A 25020-nucleotide genomic window follows, 5' to 3' on the forward strand; every position below is an offset into this window, starting at 1 on the left:
TTTTTTTTTCTTTTTTTTCTTTTTTTCTGTGGAACACAAACGAAATTTCAAAGAATATCTTGTTTGGCATTTTCTGTGTATTTAATAATGATGGCGCACTGAAGTTGTTAAAGTGGCTCAGTCATTATTTTTAACTGAAAATTAATTCTATTGTATATAGGCGAGATTATTAGTGAATAAATTAAGAACAACTTTATACATGTTTGGAAATGCACAATTCAGACAAATGTTTTGCTTTATCTAAGAAACTTGAATATTAATTGTACTGGCAATGTCGACCTCTAGTGGTCATATAGAGTTCCACCATTCTCTTTAAATGGGTTTAAGCTGCTTCTTGTCTTTTTAAATACTGTATTTGGTACAGTCTTTCAATGTTTGGGTTGTTGTGGTTGGAAGATGTTGGTTTTATCGTGAAGTATCGTTTGGAGGAAGTGCTTAGAATTGATGAATACTAATTACGTCACGTGACTTCAGGTGTGGCGGTTTGAGGAAGTACAGGTAGAGACTCTACCAAACTTTGGCGGGCCGTAGGTTGCTTTTTTCGTTTAACAAAAGTAAACGCAAGACGATTCTGCAGACCCTCCAGTTTGAAACAACAGGAAGGAAAACTGGAACCGGAAAAGCTGGATAAAGCCTGCAATTAACGTCCAGGGAGAGCGTCTTTAAGTCCGTAGTGGTCACAACTATCTTTTTCATGAATATTTTTAATAGTCTTTATTTCGTTATTATTTTTGAGACCTGTAACACTAATGAGCACTGATCTGCGCGCGCTCTGAGAGAAATCTCCTGTTAAGTTACTCGCGTGAGAGGTGGTGGATCAGAAGAAAGGGGTAAGTTGACTGAAGTGTTGTTCTCAAATTGTCTACATATTCAAAATAGTTTCGGGGGAAAAAAAGCTCCGTTTAATACTTTAGGCTAACTTTTAAACATTTTAGAAAGCACGTGCTCGATAGACATTAAAAAAAAAAACTTTTGGCTTGCAAAAACAAACAATATATTAATCGTTCTTCCATGAGAATTGTTTCATAAAATGAAAAGCGTATAGCCTGTAGTAAGCTCGCAAATGACTCCATACAGGATGAGTTTGATTATGCAGAAAGAGCCAACAGCTCCGGAAGAGAGAGAAACAAAAACGTGAAGCTGAAATCTAAATGCTTTGGACTATATTTGACACTTTGATTTTGTTTTGCCTTAGAATATTAATAACTTTTATATCAATGAAAATACCCTGTCATTTCTCCATCGATTCTTGTCCATGAATGCAGAACGACCTTTTTGATTTGCTTTTTCAAGAAATGGGCGATAATGATATAGAAGAGCAAGACACTTTCCACGAAAGTGATAATCGAGGAAATCCCAAGAGAAGAGGTCGGAGGGTCGAGAAGTTTCAGAAGAATGTTTCTAGATGGATGCTTCCCGAGGACTTGCGGGAGATGTATTTGGAGAGAGCGAACTGCTGTCCGCCGCCAATCTTCATCATCCTCGTCAGTTTAGTGGAGGTACGATCAGATGTTTGCTTCAAAACATCAACCTTTGCGGCAGTGGAATTTTATCTTTCTGGGTATCTGATAAATTGAACGGTTTCTACTGTCACCACCTTTACGGTTTTTAAAGCCTCAACAGCTTAAACCAGTCAAAGTTTGCTGGTCTTAGCTGATTGAAGATGGTCTCCAATCTTGTTTTCAGCTGGTTTATATAATTTCTTAGTCGAACAAGCTTAAAACCCCATTAAAACCAGCCAAGAGTTCAGACTTTCAAGCAAGATACTGTAAGGCTGGCAAACAATTGTATACGGGTTTGCTTTTTTTGTTCAAAAGGGTAATATATAGCATATATATAATATATATATACACACAATAATAATATAAATGTTTGTTCATTGTAGAAACTGTTTGCAGCAACCAGTACATTTCCATAATTTGTGAATGTTTTCGTGGGGATGCCTCACTATGAAAGAACTGAGATTCTTTTGAGCTTAGCTTTCCACTTTTCCATTCCTGTTTGGCAAGTTTTAGCCACAGTGTTTAAAAAGCCTAGTTTCCATGGACATTCCTCAAAATAGACCTCTAGTCACCGATGATCAGTGTCTTCAAAATGAAGAAACTTATGAGACCTTCCATTGGAAAAGTCTTAATTTTTTTCTTTAACAAAAATCTTATTTGTTACACTTTACAAATCATTAATTTGACTTATTTCCTACTAACATGATGCACTTGAATATAAGTTAAACACTGCTGAGCCAACTGCTACAGTAGAAACAAATGACTTGAGATGTTGACATACAGGACAAGATTGTGACATCATTATTCCAGTTACCACAAAGCACTGTCCAAAACCTGTGTCTATTTTCAATTGGCAGTTGGGAGTGTTTATCTACTATGCAGTATGGAAGCCTCAAAAGCAGTGGGTAACTCTGGGAGCAGGGATCTGGGAGAGTCCTCTTACCTATAAGCCTGAACAACGTGAGGAGGCCTGGCGGTTTCTATCCTACATGTTTGTACATGCTGGGTAAGCCGGGTATTTTTGATGCCGTTCTTCAGTTCTATTTTAAAATGACTCTATTTTGAGACAATTATGGTTGTACAGAAAAGCGCTCAATAAATAACTATTTATTTAGCCCCTTGCAATTCTGAAAGAATTAATAAAATCATAAAACTTCCTTTCAGTGACATAATTAAACTCATGTTACACTGTAGAATGACAAATGATTACTGGATCTGACATCCAAGTCGGTTCCTTATTGGTAACTTTTTAATATATCTGTCTGACCATCTTTCTTGGTTTAGTGTGGAGCATATCTTGGGAAACCTAATAATGCAGCTTTTTCTGGGCATTCCTCTGGAGCTGGTGCATAAGGGCTTTGAAGTTGGCATGGTCTATATCGCTGGGGTCCTTGCAGGTGGGTTTGTGCATTTTGGTAGTTTATATTGGGAATAGGATACAGTATACAACCGGAGTTCACTATATAGGACATGGTATATAATATAACATTAAAAAAATTATATATATATATATATATATATACATATATATATATATTTTTTTTAAAGACGTCTCCTATGTTTCCCAATGCTGCATTTATTTGTTCAGAAATACAATTGAAATTGTAATACTGTAAAATATTACATATTATTTAAATAACGTTTATTCCTTTGGTCTTCAGTGTCACATGGTCCTTCAGAAATTATTCTAATATTTGATGCTCATCAATGTTGCAAACAGTATTTCAATAATTCAGGATTCTTTGATGTCTTAACTGTCACGTCTGATTTATTTATTACATATTTGGCTTCATTCATTTCAGTCTTTAGCTCGGGCTTCTCTTCATATTTTCATGGAATGTGTATGTATGAATCCTTTTTTAGGCTCTCTCGCCAGCTCCATCTTTGATCCTTACAGTGCTCTTGTGGGCGCTTCGGGTGGTGTTTATGCCCTCATAGGAGGTTACTTCATGAATGCTGTGGTGGTGAGTAGATTTGCAGTAATATTTGATATAATATAAATATGCTATTCATATAATATACTCAAGTACCAAATAAAATGTATTCTTTTTCTTCTAGAATTTCAGGGAGATGATGCCACTTCTGGGAGTGTTTCGCATCTTAGTAATTGTTCTGATTGGTGTGCCCATTTCCACTTTCCATTCATCTGACATCTTTTTTGTTATCCACTATTAATATTTGGAAAAACTAAACACTGTGTCCAGACCTATTTACTGGCAATTAATTTATTATTATTTTTTTTACAGTTGGAACAGATGTTGGATTTGCTATTTATAGAAGGTTCATTACCCACGAGGCTGGCATGAAGGTGAGATGACTTTGAAACCATATATTGAACAGGCATTTATACCCGTATACCTAGCTACCATACTCAATAGGAATTCTGTAGACCCAAGATATCTTGTATCTTGTTAATATACTAGAACGGTCCTTCATACTTGGCTTTTTTGTTAGGTCTCTTTCGTGGCCCATATTGCCGGTGGGGTTGCAGGCATGACCATTGGTTATGTGTTTTTTACCAACTACAATAAGGAGCTCCTGAAGGACCCACGCTTCTGGTTGTGCATTGTGGGATACATCGTCTTCTTCTTTTTTGCTGTCCTTTTCAACATCTTCTTGTCCCCAGCACCTGCATGAGGAGGATGTATGTGTTGATGTCATGTATCAGTTTACAACGGACAATCATAGCTTTTTAAAAGGAGCAGGTCTCGGGTCAAGAAAATCCTGTTGGTTTTTACTAATACACTACATGCATATCTAAAGTAAATAAATGTAATTTTCAGACAGACTTGTCAAATTCTGTAATTCATATCCAAATATTCTTTAGGTTTTGCTTAAACACTTACTCAGATAATGTTGTTTCTCAGGAACAAAGTTTAAAATTTTAGTATTTTTATATATATATATATATATATATATATTTGGTGGGATTATTTATTTTATATTCACAAAATTATTGAGCCTTTTTCAGACTTGTCTTCAAATTGCTATCATGTCTAAACAACTAAATTTATTTGAACTTAATTGATTTGTAGGGAGCTAAAATGAGCTTTGTAGTTTAAAAGAAAATACTTGCCATGTAGTTTTTATTATTATTGTTTCATAAAACTCAATTTGTTTGATTTTTTTAATTGAAATTTTGGTAACACTTTACAATAATGTTCATTAGTTAACATTAGTTAACTGCATTAGTTAACATGAACTAAGAATGAACTATACTTCTACATCATTTATTAATATTAATGTTAATTTCAGCATTTACTAATGCATTATTGAATTCACAAGCTGTGTTTAACATTAATGCACTGTGAACTAACATGAATTACTGTATTTTAATTAACTAGCATTAACAAAGATGACCAAATAGTGTAATAAATGTATTGTTCATTGTTCGTTCATGTTAGTTAATACATTAAGTAATGTTAACAAATGACACCTTATTGTAAAGTGTTACCGAAATTTTAAGTGTATTTCTATTTTTTTTAGACTTCATGTCACAATAATACCAGTAGAGGACAACACTGATCAGCATGTAGTCAGACCTCAACCTGAGGTGTAGTATTGCATAAGTTATAGATCAGTAATCAATAGAAAGTTGTCAAATCAACACAAATGATATGCATCTGCAGTTACCTTGGATATTTTTTCTGGATTATCAATTCATTAAGATTCAGAAATGTTTTAGGTTGGAAATGTGGTGGCAACTTGGAGAATCGTGTCATTCAAAACCAACGTGTCCATATGGGTCTATTTCATTTATCAGTAGTATTTATGTGTTTTACAAGTAGTTATGAAGATATATGAACTTGTTAATAAATTTGGGTGTGAAGTAAATGCTGTGCTATGATAAACAAAGTTGAAGTGAGTTCACACTGGAAAGCATTCCACAACAAATGCTGTCCTGTGTCCCTCTGTTCTAATTAGCTGATGGTAGTTCTCCAAAACAGATCATTGATTGCTGGCCAATATGGATACAGTGTTCTTGTACATTCCAGGTATTTTCAGTTCACGAAAAATCAATTTGAACTGTTTTTATTACAAATATGTGAGCTACTGTGATATTTATGGCACTTCAGTGTTAACTGAGGTCCTTCGTAATTATACAGTGCGTCTGCTGCAGGGAAAGCTTGTTAAAATGACTTACAAAAAAATGAAAATAAAATTACTTTTTTATTGCTGTGATTATTATTATTTTTTATGACTATTTAACTTCCTTTTATGTAAAGCACTTTGAATTACCACTGTGTATGAAATGTGCTATATAAATAAACTTGCCTTGCCTTGCCTTGCCTACAAACCCCTATTTAGTTCTTCTTCATTTAAGAAACAAACTCCAGCCACATGGCACAAAATAGTTCACTGATCGTTCAAGCATGATATCATAAAGTCATCTTATTATACGAATGCTAGTCCTGACCCTTGCTGCAAAATAAACTAAATATCTGTGTGATATTAAGCTTCCGCCTGCTGTGACCTGGAAGTCCTCAAAGGGCATTTAAGGATGAGAAGAGGGGCTTTTGCTATGAGGCTGATTTTCCACTTTACTGACCAATAACATCAGGCACATTTGAACTTTCCAGTACAAACCAGAATTTGGGCTGTGAATCAAATCAATGTGTGAGGCTCCCACCCCTGGAATAATATGTATTAATCTAATTCTGGGCTATTTTTAGAGCTTAATTGACTATGTCTGGGGCTGTGTTTTCAACTAAATGTTCATCAAAAGTTCAGTTCTTTGACCCTGAGAAACAGAAATGTGATCAGTCGCCACCATCACCACATTCCCCTGCTGCCCGTGCCTCCCACAACCAGATACTCCGTTCCAATCTATTGTTAGATGCAGAAAAACACACATAATCTAAACATACATAACATACTACATTAGAAAGGATGCATTCAGTTAATCAAAAGCGACAGTAAAGACTTTTACCCCTGGTTTCATAGATAAGGCTTAAGCATAGCCCCATACTAAAATGCATGTCTGGGCTATTTCAGCTGAAAGAAACTTGCACTGAGTGATCTTAAAATATGTCAGATTCATTGTTTTGCCACAAGATGGACACCAGTAATGTTTTTATCTAAGGCATGTTTACAAAAGCTACTTAACTGTCCTAATTGAACTATGGCCAAATCCTGCCTTAACCTAAGCCCTCTCTGTGAAACCGGGCCTTAATAAAATCCTGAAAAAAAATCTTACAAACCTCAAACCTTTGAAAGGTATTGTATATTTAGCTTTTGTGCAAAATTATCCATTTGTTCTCCCTGACCCCATCTACAATGGACGTGCTGACATAATGATATAAAAATGTTATATGTATATACAGGTGCATCTAAAAAAATTTGAATATTGTGAAAAAGTTCATTTTTTGTAACATATTTCAAAAAGCGAAACTTTCATATATTCTAGATTAATTACATGTAAAGTAAAACATTAGTTTTTTTTCTGTTAATTTTGATGAGTCAGTCAAAAATCCAGTATCTCAAAATAGACTATTTCCTAAGATCAATCAAAACAACAACAACAAAAAAAGGATCTGCAAAACGTAAAAGTTCAATTTCTTTAAAGTACGTTCATTTATGCACTCAGTACTTGGTCAGGGCTTCTTTAGCACAAATTCCAGCATCAGTGAGGTGTGACATGGAAGCGATCAGCCTGCGGCACTGCTGAGGCACTATTGAGCCTTCAGCTCATCTGGATCATCGACTGTTTCTCATCTTTCTCTTGAAAATATCCCATAGATTCCATATGGGCTTCAGGTCAGGCATGTTGGCTGACCAATCAAGCACAGTAATATCATGGTCAGCAAACCACTAGGAAGTAGTTTTGGCAGTGTGGGCAGGTGCTAAAGTCCTGCTGGAAAAGGAAATCAGCATCTCCATAAAGCTTGTCAGCAGATGTAAGCATAAAATGCTCCAAAATCTCCTGGTAGATGGCTGCATTGACTTTGGACTTTATAAAGCACAATGGACCAACAGACGTCATGGCAGCCCAAATCATCACTGACTTTGGAAACTTCACATTGGACTTCAAGCAGCTTGGATTCTGTGCCTCTCCAGTCTTCCTCCAGACCTTGATTTCCAAATGAAATGCAAAATTTACTTTTATCTGAAAAGAGGACTTTGGAGCACTGAGCAACAGTACAGTTCTTTTTCTACTTAGCCCAGCTTTTTAAGATGCTTTTGACGTTGTTTCTGTTTCAGAAGTGGCTTGGTATTCCTTTTCCTGAAGTCGTCTGTGTGCGGTGACTCTTGATGCACTGACTCCAGCTTCAGTCCACTCCTTGTGAAGCTCTCTCAAGTGTTTGAATCGGCTTTGTTTGACAGTATTCTCAAGCTTGCGGTCATCCCTGTTGCTTGTGCAACTTTTCCTACCCAATTTTTTCCTTCCAGTCAAATTTGCATTTCATATGCTTTGATACAGCACTCCTTGAACAGCCACCCCTTTCAGTAATGACCCTCTGTGACTTACCCTCTTTGTGGAGGGTGTCAATGATTGTCTTCTGGACCATTGCCAAGTCAGCAGTCTTCCCCATTATTGTGATTTCAAAGAACAAGTGATACCCGGAATTTATACTGTAGGGATGGTCATTTAATGAAACTCAAATGTAAATATTCTAATATTTTGAGATACTGGCTTTTTGACTTTCATGAGCTGTAAGCTCTAATCATCAAAATTAAAACAAAAAACGTTTTGAAATAAGTTAAAAAAAACTTTTTCACGATATAATTTTTTGAGATGCACTTGTAAATATTGAATTAAGCTCAGATTTAGGTTTTTAGAAAAACTGCTCAAAACAAAATTAACTTCCAAAAAAAAATCTTAGTTTAGGTTGAGGAGCAGATTAGAATGGTGTTTAAATATATAAAATATTCTTTTTTATTATTAATATTTCCATGGAATAGTTAAATTCTCATCAGGGAGCTAATCAGGGAGCATAAAATGCATTCAAGCCAACCTGAAATATGCTTCTTCTTTTCTCTTTTTAAAAAAAATACCAAAGGTTTAATTTAGTTACTCATTAAAGTAATGTCTAGTCTGAACCATGTTGTGTAATGAAGAGGCTCACTCACTAAATTAATTAGGGCTTGCCTGATATGCCCCTAAATAGATGTTGCAGGCCTCGGATGAAACCAACCAACAGCATAGTTAGTGAGCTTAATGGGGTCGCACCATTGATTTCTGTTAAATGGAATAAAATATCACAACTAGCAGAGACAACTTAATTATATTGGGCTGGACCCAGCAGAGTATGAAATCGGACATGACCGATTGATTGCTTCCCAAAGTATTGACTACTGAAAGTAGTGCTAACATGTGGCCAAATGCCATTAGAAAGCATTGCGCTTAGCTGTGAACACTTTCATGGAAAACAATAAACAATCACTTTCGGCCTTTCGCTGTTTTACATATTTACATATTACACGAATAAAACAAGTCATTGTTTTGGTTATATGTGCTTGAAAGAACCAACAGGCCTTCAATTCTATGTACAAAACATGCACTCTCACACTTGGGCTATTTTTTGCAGTTCAGCAGAATAATCTTTCCATAACGGGTGTTAATTAGCAATCAAACATGCAGGACCTAAGAGGGGGCGCATAAGAGCATGAAGTGGCCACCAAGTGTAACCATGCCTTAAATTCACACAGAAGCGGGCTTTATAATTCCACAATGTTTTATTTATGCATGGCGAGCTGGCAAGCTGAATCAATTCAGTTTTCCCTTCATCATATTTATAGTGGAGTACTGGTTATTGACACACTAACATACAGAAGCAGTGTGCTTGCCAACAGACCCCTGCGTATTCTGAAACCCTCTTTTGGTGCCAACAGAGAGAAAAGAAGGGGTCACAAAAGTTCAGGTGATGTTCTGCGTCAGATGTGCAGGTCACCAACGATTTTTTGATATTTTGGCGGCATCGTCGCGCTTGTATGACCCGCGGGGATCTAAAGCACCGGCAGTCTGTCCATACTGCTGTAAGGTAAATGGCATCGGCTAGTACATTGATTTCTCCTGCATGACTATAAGTTGGCAGCAAGAAGACCTGCTTGTTTTGTGTTTAGTCGAGACCTTTAATGATGATCAGGATGGCATGAGTCTTATTGTACTTAACAATGTGTAGGCGCTGGAGTAGGTTTTGAGTTACCATGAAGATTTACTTCATTTTCTCCTTATTTGTTTAAGGTATGTTGGTGTTTTACAGTTTATTTATCTATGTTTATTGACAGCATCACACATTTTGTAGCACTGCATGTTTTGTAAATTATTTAATAAGTTTTTAGGGATGACAGTTAAGCCTGCTTTATTTATACCTGATTTTACCTGATATATATTTTGTCCTGGATCAACTTTTGTTTTGTTTACAATATTTTAAAAAATTTAAATATTTCAACATTTTTTTTAATTAATTTTTTTCTGAATTGGCTATACCATACATTTGGGATTAATTGTGAAATAAAAAAAAAGAAAGAAAAACATTCAAAAACCCATATTAATCTACCATTATTCTGAATTTTGTTGGAATGATTTAGTGTTTATGACTGAATTTTACCATATACCTGACTCTCAGAAAAAGTTGTTTATATTTTAAATATATTTATTTATAATATAAATGATAAGAATATAGATGTAAATATTTTCAAAATACATACTGTATGTGTGTGTGTGTGTGTATATATATATATATATAAATAAATATACACAGAACACACACATATATTATGCAAACAGAAACGTTTATTTTGTATGCGATAAATCGTGATTAATCACATGATTGTATGCGTAAATGTTATTTTAATGCATTTTAATATTCAAATGCAACCACTAGTCCATTTTATTCTTTTGACATTCTTTTTGGAGGTCATTCAAACAGTTGTATTCTTTTTAGATATAAATGAAAGACAAATACTAAATTGAGAAGAAGTAACAGGGGCAAACAAAGAAATATCAGGCAAAAACATCTGAAAGGAACATTCAATTAGATTGCTTATGGTGACACAATATTATCAACTGATATTATGAAATACAAACATATTTCTATTTCAAGGTTTAATATAATATGTAGCAGTGCGATGAGGAATCAGGTCTTTAAGTATAATAAGAATGGGGACCAAAATTTGGTTGAAGGTTTCAGTTTTGGATCTTACAGATTCTATTTTTGCATATTGCAGTGTGTTATTAGCAGATTAGGTTTATTGAAAGCTTTGATTTGTCTTTCTAGTTGAGTAAAATTATTCTATTTTGTTTTAGACAGTGCAATGAGTAAGAATATTTCTTGCTGTTTGGATATAGCAAGTGTAGTCAAGTCTCTAAGTAACGGTACGTTTAGGACACACTGGGATGTCCAGGCCAAGGATCCCTGAGAGCCTACTCAAAAGTGATCATGCTGACTGAGCCCCACAGTGCATTTTCATGATTCTTGCTCCCTGTTTCCTATCTTTACAGACACAAAAATGCCAGAGTAAAGATGGGAGACTGGAACTTTCTCGGTGGGATTTTAGAGGAGGTGCATATCCACTCCACCATGGTGGGGAAGATCTGGCTGACCATCCTCTTCATCTTCCGCATGCTGGTGCTTGGGGTTGCGGCGGAGGATGTGTGGAATGACGAACAGGCTGACTTCATCTGCAACACCGAGCAGCCTGGTTGCCGCAATGTGTGCTATGACAAAGCCTTCCCCATTTCCCTCATCCGTTACTGGGTGCTGCAGGTCATTTTTGTTTCTTCACCCTCACTGGTGTACATGGGCCATGCTCTGTACCACCTCCGAGCCCTCGAAAAAGAACGGCAGCGCAAAAAATTGGCAGTGAGACGTGAACTTGAGGCCGTGGACGTAGAGATGGCAGAAGTGCGACGCAAAATAGAACGTGAGCTTCGGCAGATCGACCAGGGGAAGTTAAACAAAGCTCCCTTGAGGGGGTCTCTTCTACGCACCTACGTGGCTCACATAGTCACCCGCTCGGCCGTAGAGGTTGGTTTCATGACCGGACAATATATTCTGTATGGGTTTCAACTAAATCCGCTCTACAAATGTGAGCGGGAGCCCTGTCCGAACGCGGTGGATTGTTTTGTATCTCGACCCACTGAGAAAAGCGTCTTCATGGTGTTCATGCAATGCATAGCTGCCATCTCATTGTTTCTCAACATCCTGGAGATCATGCACCTGGGCTACAAGAAGCTTAAAAAGGTTATCTTGAACTACTACCCACAGCTGAGGGACGATCTCGATGACAGCTACTATCCAAACAAGCTGAAGAAAGATTCTGTGGTGCATCAGACATGCATTGGCAACTCCACTGCCCGCAAGGCTACCATTGCTTCAGCACCCAGTGGATACAACCTTCTTCTCGAGAGACCACCTGATGGAACCGCCTACCCTCCTTTGATCAACCCATCCTCTGCTTTCTTGCCCGTTCAGAGTGATATGCAAAGCAAAGAAGGTCCTGATGCACCAAAATACTCACAGAACAGTCCCACAGAGCACAACAGCAATTCCAACAACACCAGCAGTGACACACGTTCACCACCTTGCAACTCTGTCACACCGCCAAAGCAAGATGAAGGGGAAGATTCTATCCACCATCCACCTCTGTTCAAGAAAGGCCAGGAGTCTAAGACTTCAGACTCATCGAGCCACCCCAGGGAATCTTCTCACACATCATCCGGTGTGGGAAAGAAGCCATGGAAGGTCAGTGCACCCTGGAACTGCTCAACAGTTGTAGAAGGTAATGGCTCAGACACGGATTCCCTGGAAGGCGCTAAGGCCCGCTGTCCCTACGCCGCTGTGCGTGCTCGTACTTCATCCAGGTCTGACTCCAAAATGAGCAGGCCCACCTCTCCTGATTCAATAGAAGAATCCAGCTCTGAGTCACGGCATAGTCCACAAGCATCACCGAGCCATCGCGCCTCATCGGCCAGCAGTTCCAGTAGCAGACGAGCAGCTCCTACAGACCTACAGATATGAGAAAAACTCGATATAGGCATTCACTATTTATGGTAGCCATGTCATTTTTACAGTTACAGTATATTGATGGAAAATGACAGTAAAATGAACATCTACAGCAATCTCAGACTAAAGTTTTACATTCAAATCTATAAAGTTGTGGTACTCCTTAATGGATGGTTTAAGCTGTCTTTTTACATACATATCAATTTAGCGATACAAACTGACAGTATATTTCATTTACAAAAGTAGTATGAATATACTAGAGAGATTGTATGTTTGATTATGTATGCCTTGTTCTCACCTGGACATTTCTCTTTTTTAGTGCTTCCTGCATCAGAAGTCAAATTGATGTAATGTTAAAAAATAATTTCACATTGTGCTGTAATAGAGCAGCTGTAAAAATATTCAAAAATATGCTGTGGAAAAAATGTTTTATGTGCATATGTCATATTAACAGATAATAAACTGGTCTGATTTACAATGCGATTAAACCAGATATCGAATCTTTATTTAAATCTGTCTTTTTTAAACATATGGACAACCAACATTTCTAAATTAGGAATCTAAGAAAGATTAAGCAAGTCAAAAAAATACATTTTTCTAGCTGACTCGTATTAGTATAATGATAAGAATTTAGATATACTTTGATCAGCAAAATGAAGTTGTAAGTACCAAAATATGCAACAGTTTCTTCCCACAGGCTTAAAATGACCTTATTACACCACAAAATTCAAAGGTTATTACTATTTGTATTATTATGGCTTTGTACTTTTTTTGTATATTGTCTGTTGCTGTTATTGTCAACTTACACACGTTATTGGTATCGCTTCATATCATATGACACTAAAGAAAGTATCTTTGGGAAACTATTCTTGCTCTGGTCTTACACTTGATTGTAAAGAGAAGAATCACATAGAAGAAGGAAGCTGTTACCTCACATTAAAAGAGGACAGACAGAACCATTTGAAAATTGTTCTTATTATTTTAACAACACAGTCCAGTGTATTAATAATACAGAATATTTTAAGTGCTCACAGCACCATCTACTGGACTGAAGCATAAAGATATATCTTTTGAATTCTCACACAAAATACTTTATATTCTGACTTGAATTATAAGTAATTAAATGCTGCTCTAATTTGAGTTTTAAGAATAACCAACTGGATTGGTTATTCTTCCTGGCTGTTTTAAAAAAGGAAAGCATGAATGAAAAACAAAACAATCAAAACACAATCCATGTGTCATCCAAACTACAAAGCAGTTGTTCAGATAAACCTGTTTTGTAAGAAGTTGTACATTCCTATTCAGCTTTTGAATGGAAAGCTTTTATTATTATCATTTCAAGAAATCTGAATTCAGATCTAATCCTTTATACTTTCTTTGGTGGTGTCCTAACCACAAAAATATTGTCTTCCCAACATAATTAAAGGTATCTTTTAAATGTATATTTTTTTCAATTTAATTGACCTGTGCTACTAAAAGCTAAAGTGCAACAGTTTTGTAATCTGATTATTCAGTACAGCTGTGCATATACTGTAGTAAAACTGAACAATAACATTTATTCTGCCATGTGACACATTGGGCAGTCAATGTTGTTATTGTCTGGAGGCCTAAACTTTAATCAGCCTGTTGTTCAACTGGTACACATATGAGTTATGTATGGAATAATTTTCAAACAACAGACTATTTAAAAAAATGTTAATTCTAAAAATAGTCCAAATTAAATTACTGTCTTGATGTCCTATATGAACATATCTACATGGCACAGTTGGGAAAAAAAATATTTGATCCCCTGCTGATTTTGTATGTTTGCCCACTGTCAAAGAAATTATATAAGTCTATAATTTTAATGGTAGGTTTATTTGAACAGTGAGGGACAGTATAACAAAAAAAAAATAAAGAAATAAAGAAAATCACATTTCAAAAAAAGTTATAAATTGATTTGCATTTTAATGAGTGAAATATGTGTTTGACCCCTTCGCAAAATATGACTTAGTGCTTGGTGGCACAGGTGTAACCGGTGTAATCTGCGTTGTGTTTTTGTTTTGGATGGAATGACCACGCGGACATCAGCTGACGGTTCGACTCTTCTTTTAATCTGATAAAACATAAAATTATGTATACGGTGTGAATTCGCCCTTTTCCCCTTTCTCTCCCATGCAGAGACAATGCAGAAAGGGGAAAAGGGCGAATTCACACCGTATACATAATTTCCTGTCTTTGCACCTCCTCTTCCCTTTCTGCATTGTCTCTGCATGGGAGAGGTGGGTTCCTAATGAGCTCTGATCAATCTAATTACATCTTTTTCTTTTGAATTACTTTTGTACTTAAATTTGTCATTTAGATCATATCTGTGACATTATTTTACCTGTATATTTGATTATTTTCATATTTCCATCAAGTTTGATCAGTTTTCTGTCCAATGTGAACTTGAAGCACGTGCTGATTACACTGCCATTTACATTCATGTTACAGAAAGGGGAAAAGGGCGAATTCACACCGTATACATAATTTTATGTCTTATCAGGTATGCTGTTTTGTTACTAATGTTGTTAAAATAATTCCATTGTCTGAATGTCTCTTCCTCTGCCCTTTCTGCATTGTCTCTGCATGGGAGAGAAAGGGGAAAAGGGCGAATTCACACCGTATACATAATTTTATGTCTTATCAGATTAAAAGAAGAGTCGAACCGTCAGCTGATGTCCGTGTGGTCATTCCATCCAAAACAAAAACACAACGCAGATTACACCGGTTACACAGGCAAACCCCTTGGTGGCAATCACAGAGGTCAGACGTTTCTTGTAGTTGGCCACCAGGTTTGCACACATCTCAGGAGGGATTTTGTCCCACTCCTCTTCGCAGATCCTCTTCAAGTCATTAAAGTTTCGAGGCTGATGTTTGGCAACTGGAACCTTCAGCTCCCTTCACAGATTTTCTATGGGATTAAGGTCTGGAGACTGGCTAGGCCACTCCAAGACCTTAATGTGCTTCTTCTTGAGACACTCCTTTGTTGCCTAGGCCATGTATTTTGGGTCATTGTCATGCTGGAATACCCATCACGACCCATTTTCAATGCGGTGCAGTTGTCCTGTCCCCTTAGCAGAAAAACACCCCCAAAGCATAATGTTTGGGGATGGTGTTGTTGGAGTCATAGGCAGCATTCCTCCTCCCCCAAACACAGCGAGTTGAGTTGATGACTAAGAGCTCGATTTTGGTCTCATCTGATACCAGATATCATCTGTATCAACACTTCGTATCATCTGTATCAACACTTTCACCCAGTTCTCCTCTGAATCATTCAGGTGTTCATTGGCAAACTTCAGACAGGCCTGTACATGTGCTTTCTTGAGCAGGGGGACCTTGGGGGCGCTGCAGGATTTCAGTCCTTCACGGCGTAGTGTGTTACCAATTGTTTTCTTGGTGACTATGGTCCCAGCTGCCTTGTGATCCTCCCATGTATTTCTGGGCCGATTCCTCACCGTTCTCATGATCATTGAAACTCTACAAGGTGAGATCTTGTATGGAGCCCCAGACCGAGGGAGATTGACAGTTATTTTGTGTTTCTTCCATTTGTGAATAATCCCACTAACTGTTGTCACCTTCTCAACAAGATACTTGGCGATGGTCTTGTAGCCCATTCCAGCCTTGTGTAGGTCTATAATCTTGTCCCTGACATCCTTGGACAGCTCTTTGGTCTTGGCCATGGTGGAGAGTTTGGAATCTGATTGATTGATTGCTTGTGGACAGGTGTCATTTCTACAGGTAACAAACTGAGATTAGGAGCACTCCCTTTAAACCCAGAGACACACTGCACTATTTTCGGTTGTCTCAGACGAAAGATTGGCATCGTGAAACAATCGTGGCGAATCAGAAATTGTTTCACACCACGATTGTTTCACAATGCCAGTCTTTCATCTGGGACAGCTGAAAATCGTGCAGTCTCAGGTTTAAGAGAGTGCTCCTAATCTCAACTCTTTACCTGTATAAAAGACACCTGGGAGCCAGAAATCTTGCTGATTGATGGGGGATCAAATACTTATTTCACTCATTAAAATACAAATCAATTTATAACTTTTTTGAAATGCGTTTTTCTGGATTTTTTTGTTGTTATTCTGTCTCTCACTGTTAAAATAAACCTACCATTAAAATAATAGACGGATCATGTCTTTGTCAGTGGGCAAACGTACAAAATCAGCAAGGGATCAAATAATCCCCCCCCCCACTGTAAATAGATATAACCAGAGCAAACAAATGACCAGAGATGTTTACTTACCTGAAAGATTATGCCATAAAGTCTTATGTCATAAAATATATCATAACAGGCTACATGTACAGTTTGGCATCCATAATGTTAAAATGGTATATTAACCAATGTATTAAATATAAATATAATTCAATCAATCAATGTTATTGTTTGCAATGTTCTATTTGGTATTTGATATTAACAATTTTAACATTGCAGTTTTCCCACTAGTTACTTTAACTTATTTACTTATTTGTTCATCTGTGTTTTCTTTCTTTTTTTCTTAAAGAAAGGGCATACAGTTTGTTTCATATCCAAAAACAAAATGTATGTGCCCACTTAGCTTGGAAAATGGCATTTATCTAAATAAATGACATCTCTCTTATTATAGATCAGTGGATTAAACGTACATTCATAAACAACATTTAACATTTACCAACAAATCTTTATCAGCATTTCAAGGTAAGAAATACCGTTTCAGGTGAAAGGTCGGAAAAAACCACCCATTCATACACAAATCCGTTTGTCAGGTGACCATCAGGCACATGACTTGGAACGATCCACCCGCATTTCAATACCTCAGTAGAGTGACACTTTATTTATCCAATCAGTTTACGAGTTACCAGGCGGCCATCCAATTACACTTGAGTGTCGTTCTTAAGTGGGCGTTTCATCGAGAAGGGAAACACAAGAGACTGAAGATTTAAAGGAGAATCCATAATAAGTTTGCTCATCTATTTATACGGTTAGAAGGTTTTATGTTTGTTCACTGAGCATTAATTTCGTGCTGGTTGGATTACTAATAACTGGCCGGGTTATATTTTAAAGGGGTTGGGGAGGGGGTTAACATGTCTATCCAGTACGAGGCACCGCTGGCGGACAGCTACGGGGTGGCGGACTCGTTTCCCAAAGACTTCGGATATGGAGAAGAAGAAGGAGACATTGAGGACAGTCCTTCTCCCTCCGACAGCAAACCGAGAATCTTGCTGATGGGATTGAGGAGGAGCGGAAAGTCCTCGATCCAGAAGGTAGGAGGAAGAGATGATATTTAGACCGTCTAGGTTCTCCTCCCCTGCTGACTTCTTTTTAGCCCAGCGAGTTAGAACCGGGTCAGAGCCGCTCTGGGCTGCCTATCTGTCACCGGGCACCGGCAAGATCACCACTCAGAGCCGTTACAGCCAACATATTTCTTAAGCAGAGGTGGATTTGTGGAGTTGGATACATACAGGCCTAAATGCATCACACTCATTCAGTTTGCTAAGAAGGATATATGTAGCATATGCGTGCCATTTTAATGTTGTGATAACTCACCCGGCACGTGATTTCTTATTCATCCTTCACCACAACCTCTCAACACAGATTATGTAGATTGACTAGAAGACACTTTTCTGACTCTTAGAGTAGTTCATTCTTGAGGACCATCTACTGTCTTTGTGCATCTTATAAACAAAGGGTAGTTTCGTATAAATTGTGTAAGACATTTAAGTGCACCTCTCATGTAGGGTATTGCTCGTGTTGGTTTAGGAAATAAAGCCATTATAGATGCACTCGGTCATTTTTGATAATTTAAAAACGCACACAAAGTCGTGAACAGCGCTTTTGACATGTATAGAAATCCTGAACATAAAACCCTACAGTCTACTAGAAAAAGCTGTTTTATTGTACATGGAGCGGGTCGCCCTTTCTTGGGCGCTGCCATGGTGATGTCACATGACCTACTGATTGAGATACTACTACTGATAATTACAATAGCAATATTAAGTTTGTCTTATTCAGTGTTTTAATAAAAACATGTATATGAAAGTACTAAACAGTGTAACAACAAACACGCTGTTCCTGTCGGTTTCAGTAGTCACGACCCCCCACAGTTTCCACGCCACCAGTTGATAAATGCTGCATCATCAAGCACTGGACCTGAACACATGACAGTCATAACTGCCTTACTGTGAAACACACAAATGCCGCAAGGAGAGAACTCATAAGCATGCATGGGGACCGTAATAAAAAATTAATTCATGTACCACTTGAGCAACTGTAAGCAACGTGTTGTTGTTGTGGTTACTTACTGAGTGCAAGTTTAAAATGCCTGTGATTACCATGACTGTATGATTTAAGAATGTTAATGAGAATTAAGTCTTGCCACCAGTAAGCTCCTCAAAGTCCATGAAGCATGTGAACGGGGCTTTTAGTTTGATTTCACAACTGTCTGACTTTATTACTCTCCCATTGGAAGAATGCTTTAATGTACAAAATGTTTTTGACTTGTTAGGTGGTGTTTCATAAGATGTCCCCCAACGAGACCCTGTTTCTCGAGAGCACCAACAAGATCTATAAAGATGACATCTCCAGCAGCTCCTTTGTCAACTTCCAGATCTGGGACTTCCCTGGACAAGTGGACTTTTTTGATCCAACCTTTGACTACGAGATGATTTTCAGAGGAACTGGGGCCTTGATATTTGTCATCGATGCACAGGTGAGACAAGAAATTCAAAGCCTTGACCCTAATTACTGTGCACACCCAAACGACATGGTGATGTAGTTCTGTCAGTAATTCGAGATGGCTGGATTCTTTTGTGAAATGTTATAATTACAAATCATGGCTGGCTGTGTTTTATTTATTGGTGGAATATGTAAAGTTTTAAGCAGATAAATCTGGGTTTCTCAGTATTTATGTTTGCTTATGTGATATTTCAAAAAGAAAGTAACTGTATTAATCAATCAATAAAGTTGTCAATGCAAAAGGAAGGTTTTTTTTACTTCCATAGTATGGAAAATACACCTGGGAACACAATGGGCATGAGAAACTGTTTACCTTCTCCTATTTTTGGTGAACTGTACCTTTAATGGTTCTAAATAGTTGGCTTATTTAAATCTTGGTATTGAGTCCAGACATTCTGGTTTCATTTAATTGAATGTTTGTCATTGAGGGTTAGATCATTGGATCACACTGGCTTAAGGTAAAAATAGGTACAAGATTGACTTTGTGTTTCTGCTGATATAGGGAAGTCCGTGCTGTTTTCTCTCAGCGCTTCAGTCTTGCTTCTAGCTGAAAGTTATTTTAAAGGATATGGTCGATTAGATCGCTGATTTGCAAACCCTTTACTAGTGGAAGTCTCAACTACAGCAGTGTGTGATATCACGCACATATCAAGATGTGTTATTTTATCAAGTAGAGCTGTTAAAGTTCTCCTGCTATTTGAAGAAACATTCTTACATAATTTTTGTAGTTCTGCATCTATATGGTTCTCTTTTTTTGTAAATATGTAAAATGCAATTTGTTTGGTAACCTACAGTATGGCATTTTCTCTAAACCTGGCCATCCTCTGCAATGTACATTGCCGACTCATACCATCTTGCATTCTTCCTCTGTATCACAGGATGACTATGTGGAGGCCCTTGGTCGACTCCACCTAACAGTATCACGTGCCTACAGGGTCAACCCAGAGATCAACTTTGAGGTGTTTATCCATAAAGTAGATGGCCTGTCTGATGACCATAAGATTGAGACCCAGCGGGATATACACCAGAGGGCAAACGATGACCTGGCAGATGCCAGTTTAGAGAAACTACATCTCAGGTAAACATTTGCAGTTTTATTTTGTCTATTTTACGTCACTAAACACGGAGAAACTGTGTTAAGTCAGAGCTCTGGTGTTGACATAATAATGGATGTAATGGATTGATGTCGAAAAGCAGTTCTCTAAGGAAATGATGTTAGTCTTTTTTTTTCATGAGCTCTGTGTTAAATCTCAGCGATTATTAGCAGTTACAAAATTAATTTGGTTATGAGATTTTAAATAGAGTGCCACTTATGGCTGAATCCGATTACATGTTTTTTCTGTTGTCTTCACTAATGCTTTAGAATCTCCTCGTACTTTTTACCGAATGTGAAGATGAATATGCATCTCTCAACTCTCTGATCTACTTACGAGTGTCTGCTTAATGGTGCATTATCTGAAAATATTTGCATTTACATTAGGATTATTTGTCTATATCAATCCAAATATGACATTTTCAATCACCTCAGTTAAAAAGCATATTTTTGTTTGCGGTTTAATATAGTTTTTAGAAGGTTGTTTTCCTTCAGCTCTGTTCAGTTCAGCAATATGAGTGTACAGTTCAAGGAGGCTTGAGTGGTCAGTGCCTCGTGAACAGACAAGGGTGAATTTCAAGAATACTTAGCATGTTCTGGATTCTATGATCAATTGTCAGATTTCTTTGTGGTCTTAATAGCTAACACAACCCTGGTAATATGAATTGTTTTTTTTTTAAGTAGGACAGACTAAAACATGCTGCTGCCTCATTTAACCTTAATATTATAATCCTCAAATGAATGTGAATATTAGAATTACTCACACTGCAGTTTCTCAGTTTTGTCACCTTTCATAATTGGCACCTCCTGTCATTTCTTACAAGTTGCTTATTAAATTTGCACGTCAGACCACTGTAATTTTAGAGGATATTTTATTATTTTAAAGGTTGTTGTCCAACACTGCAGAGCCTCTATGCCACTTCTTTTCTGCCAGATTCTGGTGTCCTTTTTGGTAACATTTCTGTTCATTTTGCAACAGATCTGTTTTCACTGCAATGTTTGTCTCCCAAATAACGCCATTTTCTCACGAATGCCCTACTAAGATGAGCATTTTGCCCAAGAAGTGCATTTAACCGCTTGCCACTCGCACATGTCCATGTGATATTGCAGTTGTCAGAAGTGAATGTTCAGTCCTGAGAAATGTTTCTTTAGCTACTCTGCAATTGTGTAAACACGTGCAACAAGGTCTGATCTGTGTCAGATAATGGAGAAAAAAAAAAATTAATTCACTGTGTAAATGTGGCCATAATGACACCAAAGGAACAAAACTATGCAACAAAACAAAAGCATTATGTGATGTTTGGACCACCGTGCTAATAACTGGTAAAATAAGAATTGGGTGTATGAGCTGTATTAAATATCTTAGATATTTTGAATGACATTGTGTCTAATCGAATGCCTTTTTTCTGTCCTCTACAGTTTCTATTTGACTAGTATATATGATCACTCCATCTTTGAGGCCTTCAGTAAAGTTGTCCAGAAGCTCATCCCTCAGCTTCCAACGCTGGAGAACCTTCTCAACATCTTTATATCGGTATGTGTCTCTACCTCAAGACTTCATAACGCTTCTAAATGGCTCATGATGGTTGCACCTTAATAAAGTTCCATTCCCTCTTTGGTCACTCCATTATTGTCATTATGAAGAATATATAGTGTTGTTGTTGCTGCTGCTGTGGTGGAAATGGCTTATTCACTTTCCATCTCCAATGCAGTCATGCTCATGCATGTTTGATTATCCTCTCAATGCTGTAAGATCCCATATCAGACCCTGCAGGGCATTATGCAACGTGTGCGTGTATGTGTGTTTCTCTGCTAATAGAATTCAGGGATTGAGAAGGCCTTCCTGTTTGACGTTGTCAGTAAGATTTACATCGCCACCGACAGTTCACCGGTGGACATGCAGTCCTATGAGCTTTGCTGCGACATGATCGATGTGGTCATCGACGTCTCCTGTATTTACGGGTGAGCCTTGTATATTATTTCTACTTGCATATTGGAGTACATGCACAATACATACAAACACAATCTATCTATATCCATCTATCCAATGACTCCAATTTCACTCACATCTTTTGCATGAGAGCGCTTTAAAACTTTTAAAAACTTTTTATCCTCCGGTTTCACAGACCAGGTTTAAGCCTAATCCTCGACTAAAATGTAAGTCTGAGCTCTTTCAGCTGAAAGAAACTTGGACAAACTGATCGTAAAATATATCAGTGCCTTTGTTTTGTTTCAAGATGCACACCAGCAATGTTTTTTTTTTCGAAGTACATTCATAAAAATGACTTAAATGTCCTAATTGAACTATGGCCTAATCCTGGTTTAGTCTAAGCACTGTCTGTGAAACCGGGCCTATATTCCCCAAATTCTCTTAACTTGTAAAACCTGCTAATATCCTTTATTTTTGGACATGTTTTTAAACTAAGGAAATACGACACCATATATACACCAGATAATTTTTATCTGTCACAGTGATCGAAAGCATTTTGAATGATCATTCAGTGATTTTAAATTTCAGCATATGACAAAAGTTAGATCTTGAATGGCGTTAAAATTCCATTTTAATAATGCACATAGGAGTGGGCGATTAGTTGCATGTTTCTTAGAAATCAAAATAAATTAAATTTACGCTGATCTTCAAATGCAAAAAGGTTTTATGTAAACATGTAACTATCTTCTGTAGCCTCTGAAGGGCAGTACTAAATGAAAAAAAATATGATGTTTAGCCAAAATAAGAAAAATGTACACCTCTCCATTCTGTTCAAAAGTTTTCACCCCTGGCTCTTAATGCATGGTTTTTCCTTCTGGAGCATCAGTGAGTGTTTGAACCTTCTATAATAGTTGCATATGAGTCCCTCAGTTGTCCTCAGTGTGAAAAGATGGATATAAAAATCATACAGTAATTTTTGGAAAGGGTTCAAATACACAGAAATGCTGTAAAACCAAAGAAATTGTGGGACCTGAAGGATTTTTCTGAAGAACAGCAGGCAGTTTAACTGTTCAGGACAAACAAGGGACTCATGAAACGCTAGGCCTATCACTAAACAAAAAAAAAAACAGCTGTGGATCATTCAGGTAACAACACGGTATTAAGAATCAAGTGGATGTAAACTTTTGAACGGAGTCATTTTTATAAATAAAACTATTTTCTCTTGTGGACTATATGTAAACATCTTATGTGAAATATCTTATTCAGGTCAGTACTAAATAAACAATGACATGCATTTTGTATGATCCCTCTTATTTTGGTCAAATAATTAACATTTTGCAGATTCTGAAAGGGGGATGTAAACTTTTGACTGTATTCCTAACGTTATTTTTAGTATGCTTTTTGTCAGTTCTGCTTTCTAAGTATGTTTTGATCACACAGATTAAAGGAGGATGGCAGTGGCAGTGCATATGATAAGGAGTCTATGGCCATAATCAAACTCAACAACACCACAGTGCTCTACCTAAAAGAGGTCACCAGGTTTCTCGCCCTGGTCTGCATCCTTAGAGAAGAGAGCTTTGAGCGCAAAGGTATACCACAGCAATAGTTATATCGGTGCCTTTCATACTAGCGGTTTTCAGTTATTTTTAATTCTCCTTTTTGTGCCACAGGATTAATAGACTACAATTTCCACTGTTTCCGGAAAGCCATTCATGAGGTGTTCGAGGTGGGCGTTTCTACTTCAAGGACAAGCAACCAGCCAGCTGGTACCCCTCTCATGAAGACTGTTGCCTTAAACGGAACCCCCAGGAGCACTGTGTAGAAAGATAGCGATAAAGACAATGATGAAAAGTGTGGAGATGATGGAAAAGGTAACGAGAGAGAGAGAGAGACTACAGGATGGGCCGCATTCTGAGTATGCTGACCATCATTATGGCTCCCAAATGCTTTATAAGCAAAAGAGTTTGAAAGTCACTAAAATAAACTTGTTGCAGTGGGCGGGGCAGAAATGTAACGAGGGTAAGCTTACAAAGCTACAGATGGATGGAAGGGAAGAGGCACAAAAGAAGGTGGAACACTTTTTTTGTGACTAAAAGGCATTAACAAACTGTTCCTACAGAAAAGACCGCAAACAAGTAACAGTGCAAATCATTTAGGAAAAAAACAAAAGCACAGCAAGAAACCTCTCACCTTGTCAGGCCGTACCGCCTGACAACTTTGATGAACGCTGTATGATATGCTGCTGGTCACTTAACACAGTAGCCAAGTTTAAATGCATACCCGGTTTACTCCTCAACACGTGAATGTGGCAGACTTCTGTGAAAATTTGTGGTGCACAAAATTTGAGTGTGCACTTCTGAAGCCTTATGTAGAGGAGGCCTGTCTGATGCAAGTCCCTAGTGCACACATGCACACTTGGTCACCTAAACAGCCCATGTATTGTGTATGAAAGGTTAGTAAAGGGATTGAAATGTAATTTTGAATTTGTCTTGTGTGTGTGTGTGTGTGTACATATATGCAAGCAGTGGAGAGGGAGGGAGGGTCAGTGAGTGTTGCATATGCATGGTTCAAGACCCAGAGATGTTGTGAAATCACACATGGGGGAGTGTTTGCAACTCCTAAGACTGAGAAAGAGCTGTACCGTTCCAATCGACCTCTGGGACACTGTGATTGCACTTACATCAGAGGATGTCAGGGATCCTAACTAACAAAGTTCAAACTGCTATGCTGTACTGTTACCCTCCAGTTACATTACGGCGTCCTTGGCGTGTAGCTCATGCAATCTGAGGACACTGTAGGATGAACTT

At 37.5% G+C, this 25020-nt stretch overlaps 3 protein-coding genes across 4 annotated transcripts; all 3 read left to right on the plus strand.

Annotated features, from left to right (window-relative positions):
- Positions 1–478: 478 nt before the first annotated feature.
- On the plus strand, positions 479–4287 carry LOC306887339 (rhomboid-related protein 2-like). The gene is made up of 8 exons (XM_079444995.1): positions 479–830; positions 1294–1499; positions 2360–2508; positions 2787–2899; positions 3366–3466; positions 3561–3621; positions 3749–3810; positions 3957–4287. Exons 2-8 carry the CDS (start codon positions 1296–1298, stop codon positions 4137–4139), a joined length of 873 nt encoding a protein of 290 aa, XP_079301121.1. The 5' UTR covers positions 479–830; positions 1294–1295; the 3' UTR covers positions 4140–4287.
- A 5271-nt stretch (positions 4288–9558) lies between these two features.
- On the plus strand, positions 9559–12926 carry LOC306886950 (gap junction alpha-9 protein-like). Its single transcript, XM_079444345.1, has 2 exons — positions 9559–9687; positions 10948–12926. Exon 2 carries the CDS (start codon positions 10970–10972, stop codon positions 12464–12466), a length of 1497 nt encoding a protein of 498 aa, XP_079300471.1. The 5' UTR covers positions 9559–9687; positions 10948–10969; the 3' UTR covers positions 12467–12926.
- Positions 12927–17354: 4428 nt separating this feature from the next.
- Positions 17355–24687, plus strand: LOC306887377 (ras-related GTP-binding protein C-like). 2 transcript variants are annotated; one of them, XM_079445053.1, is made up of 8 exons: positions 17360–17436; positions 17520–17719; positions 18961–19164; positions 20069–20268; positions 21703–21817; positions 22103–22245; positions 23654–23802; positions 23884–24687. In XM_079445053.1, the coding sequence occupies exons 2-8, from the start codon at positions 17540–17542 to the stop codon at positions 24033–24035; spliced, it is 1143 nt and encodes a 380-aa protein (XP_079301179.1). In that variant the 5' UTR covers positions 17360–17436; positions 17520–17539; the 3' UTR covers positions 24036–24687. The 2 variants fall into 2 exon arrangements, with proteins under 2 accessions (XP_079301178.1, XP_079301179.1); XM_079445052.1 differs by having other exon boundaries at positions 17355–17719.
- The last annotated feature ends 333 nt before the right edge of the window (positions 24688–25020 follow it).

Source organism: Barbus barbus, assembly GCF_936440315.1.
Source record: "Barbus barbus genome assembly, chromosome: 21".
Classification (NCBI taxonomy): domain Eukaryota; kingdom Metazoa; phylum Chordata; class Actinopteri; order Cypriniformes; family Cyprinidae; genus Barbus; species Barbus barbus.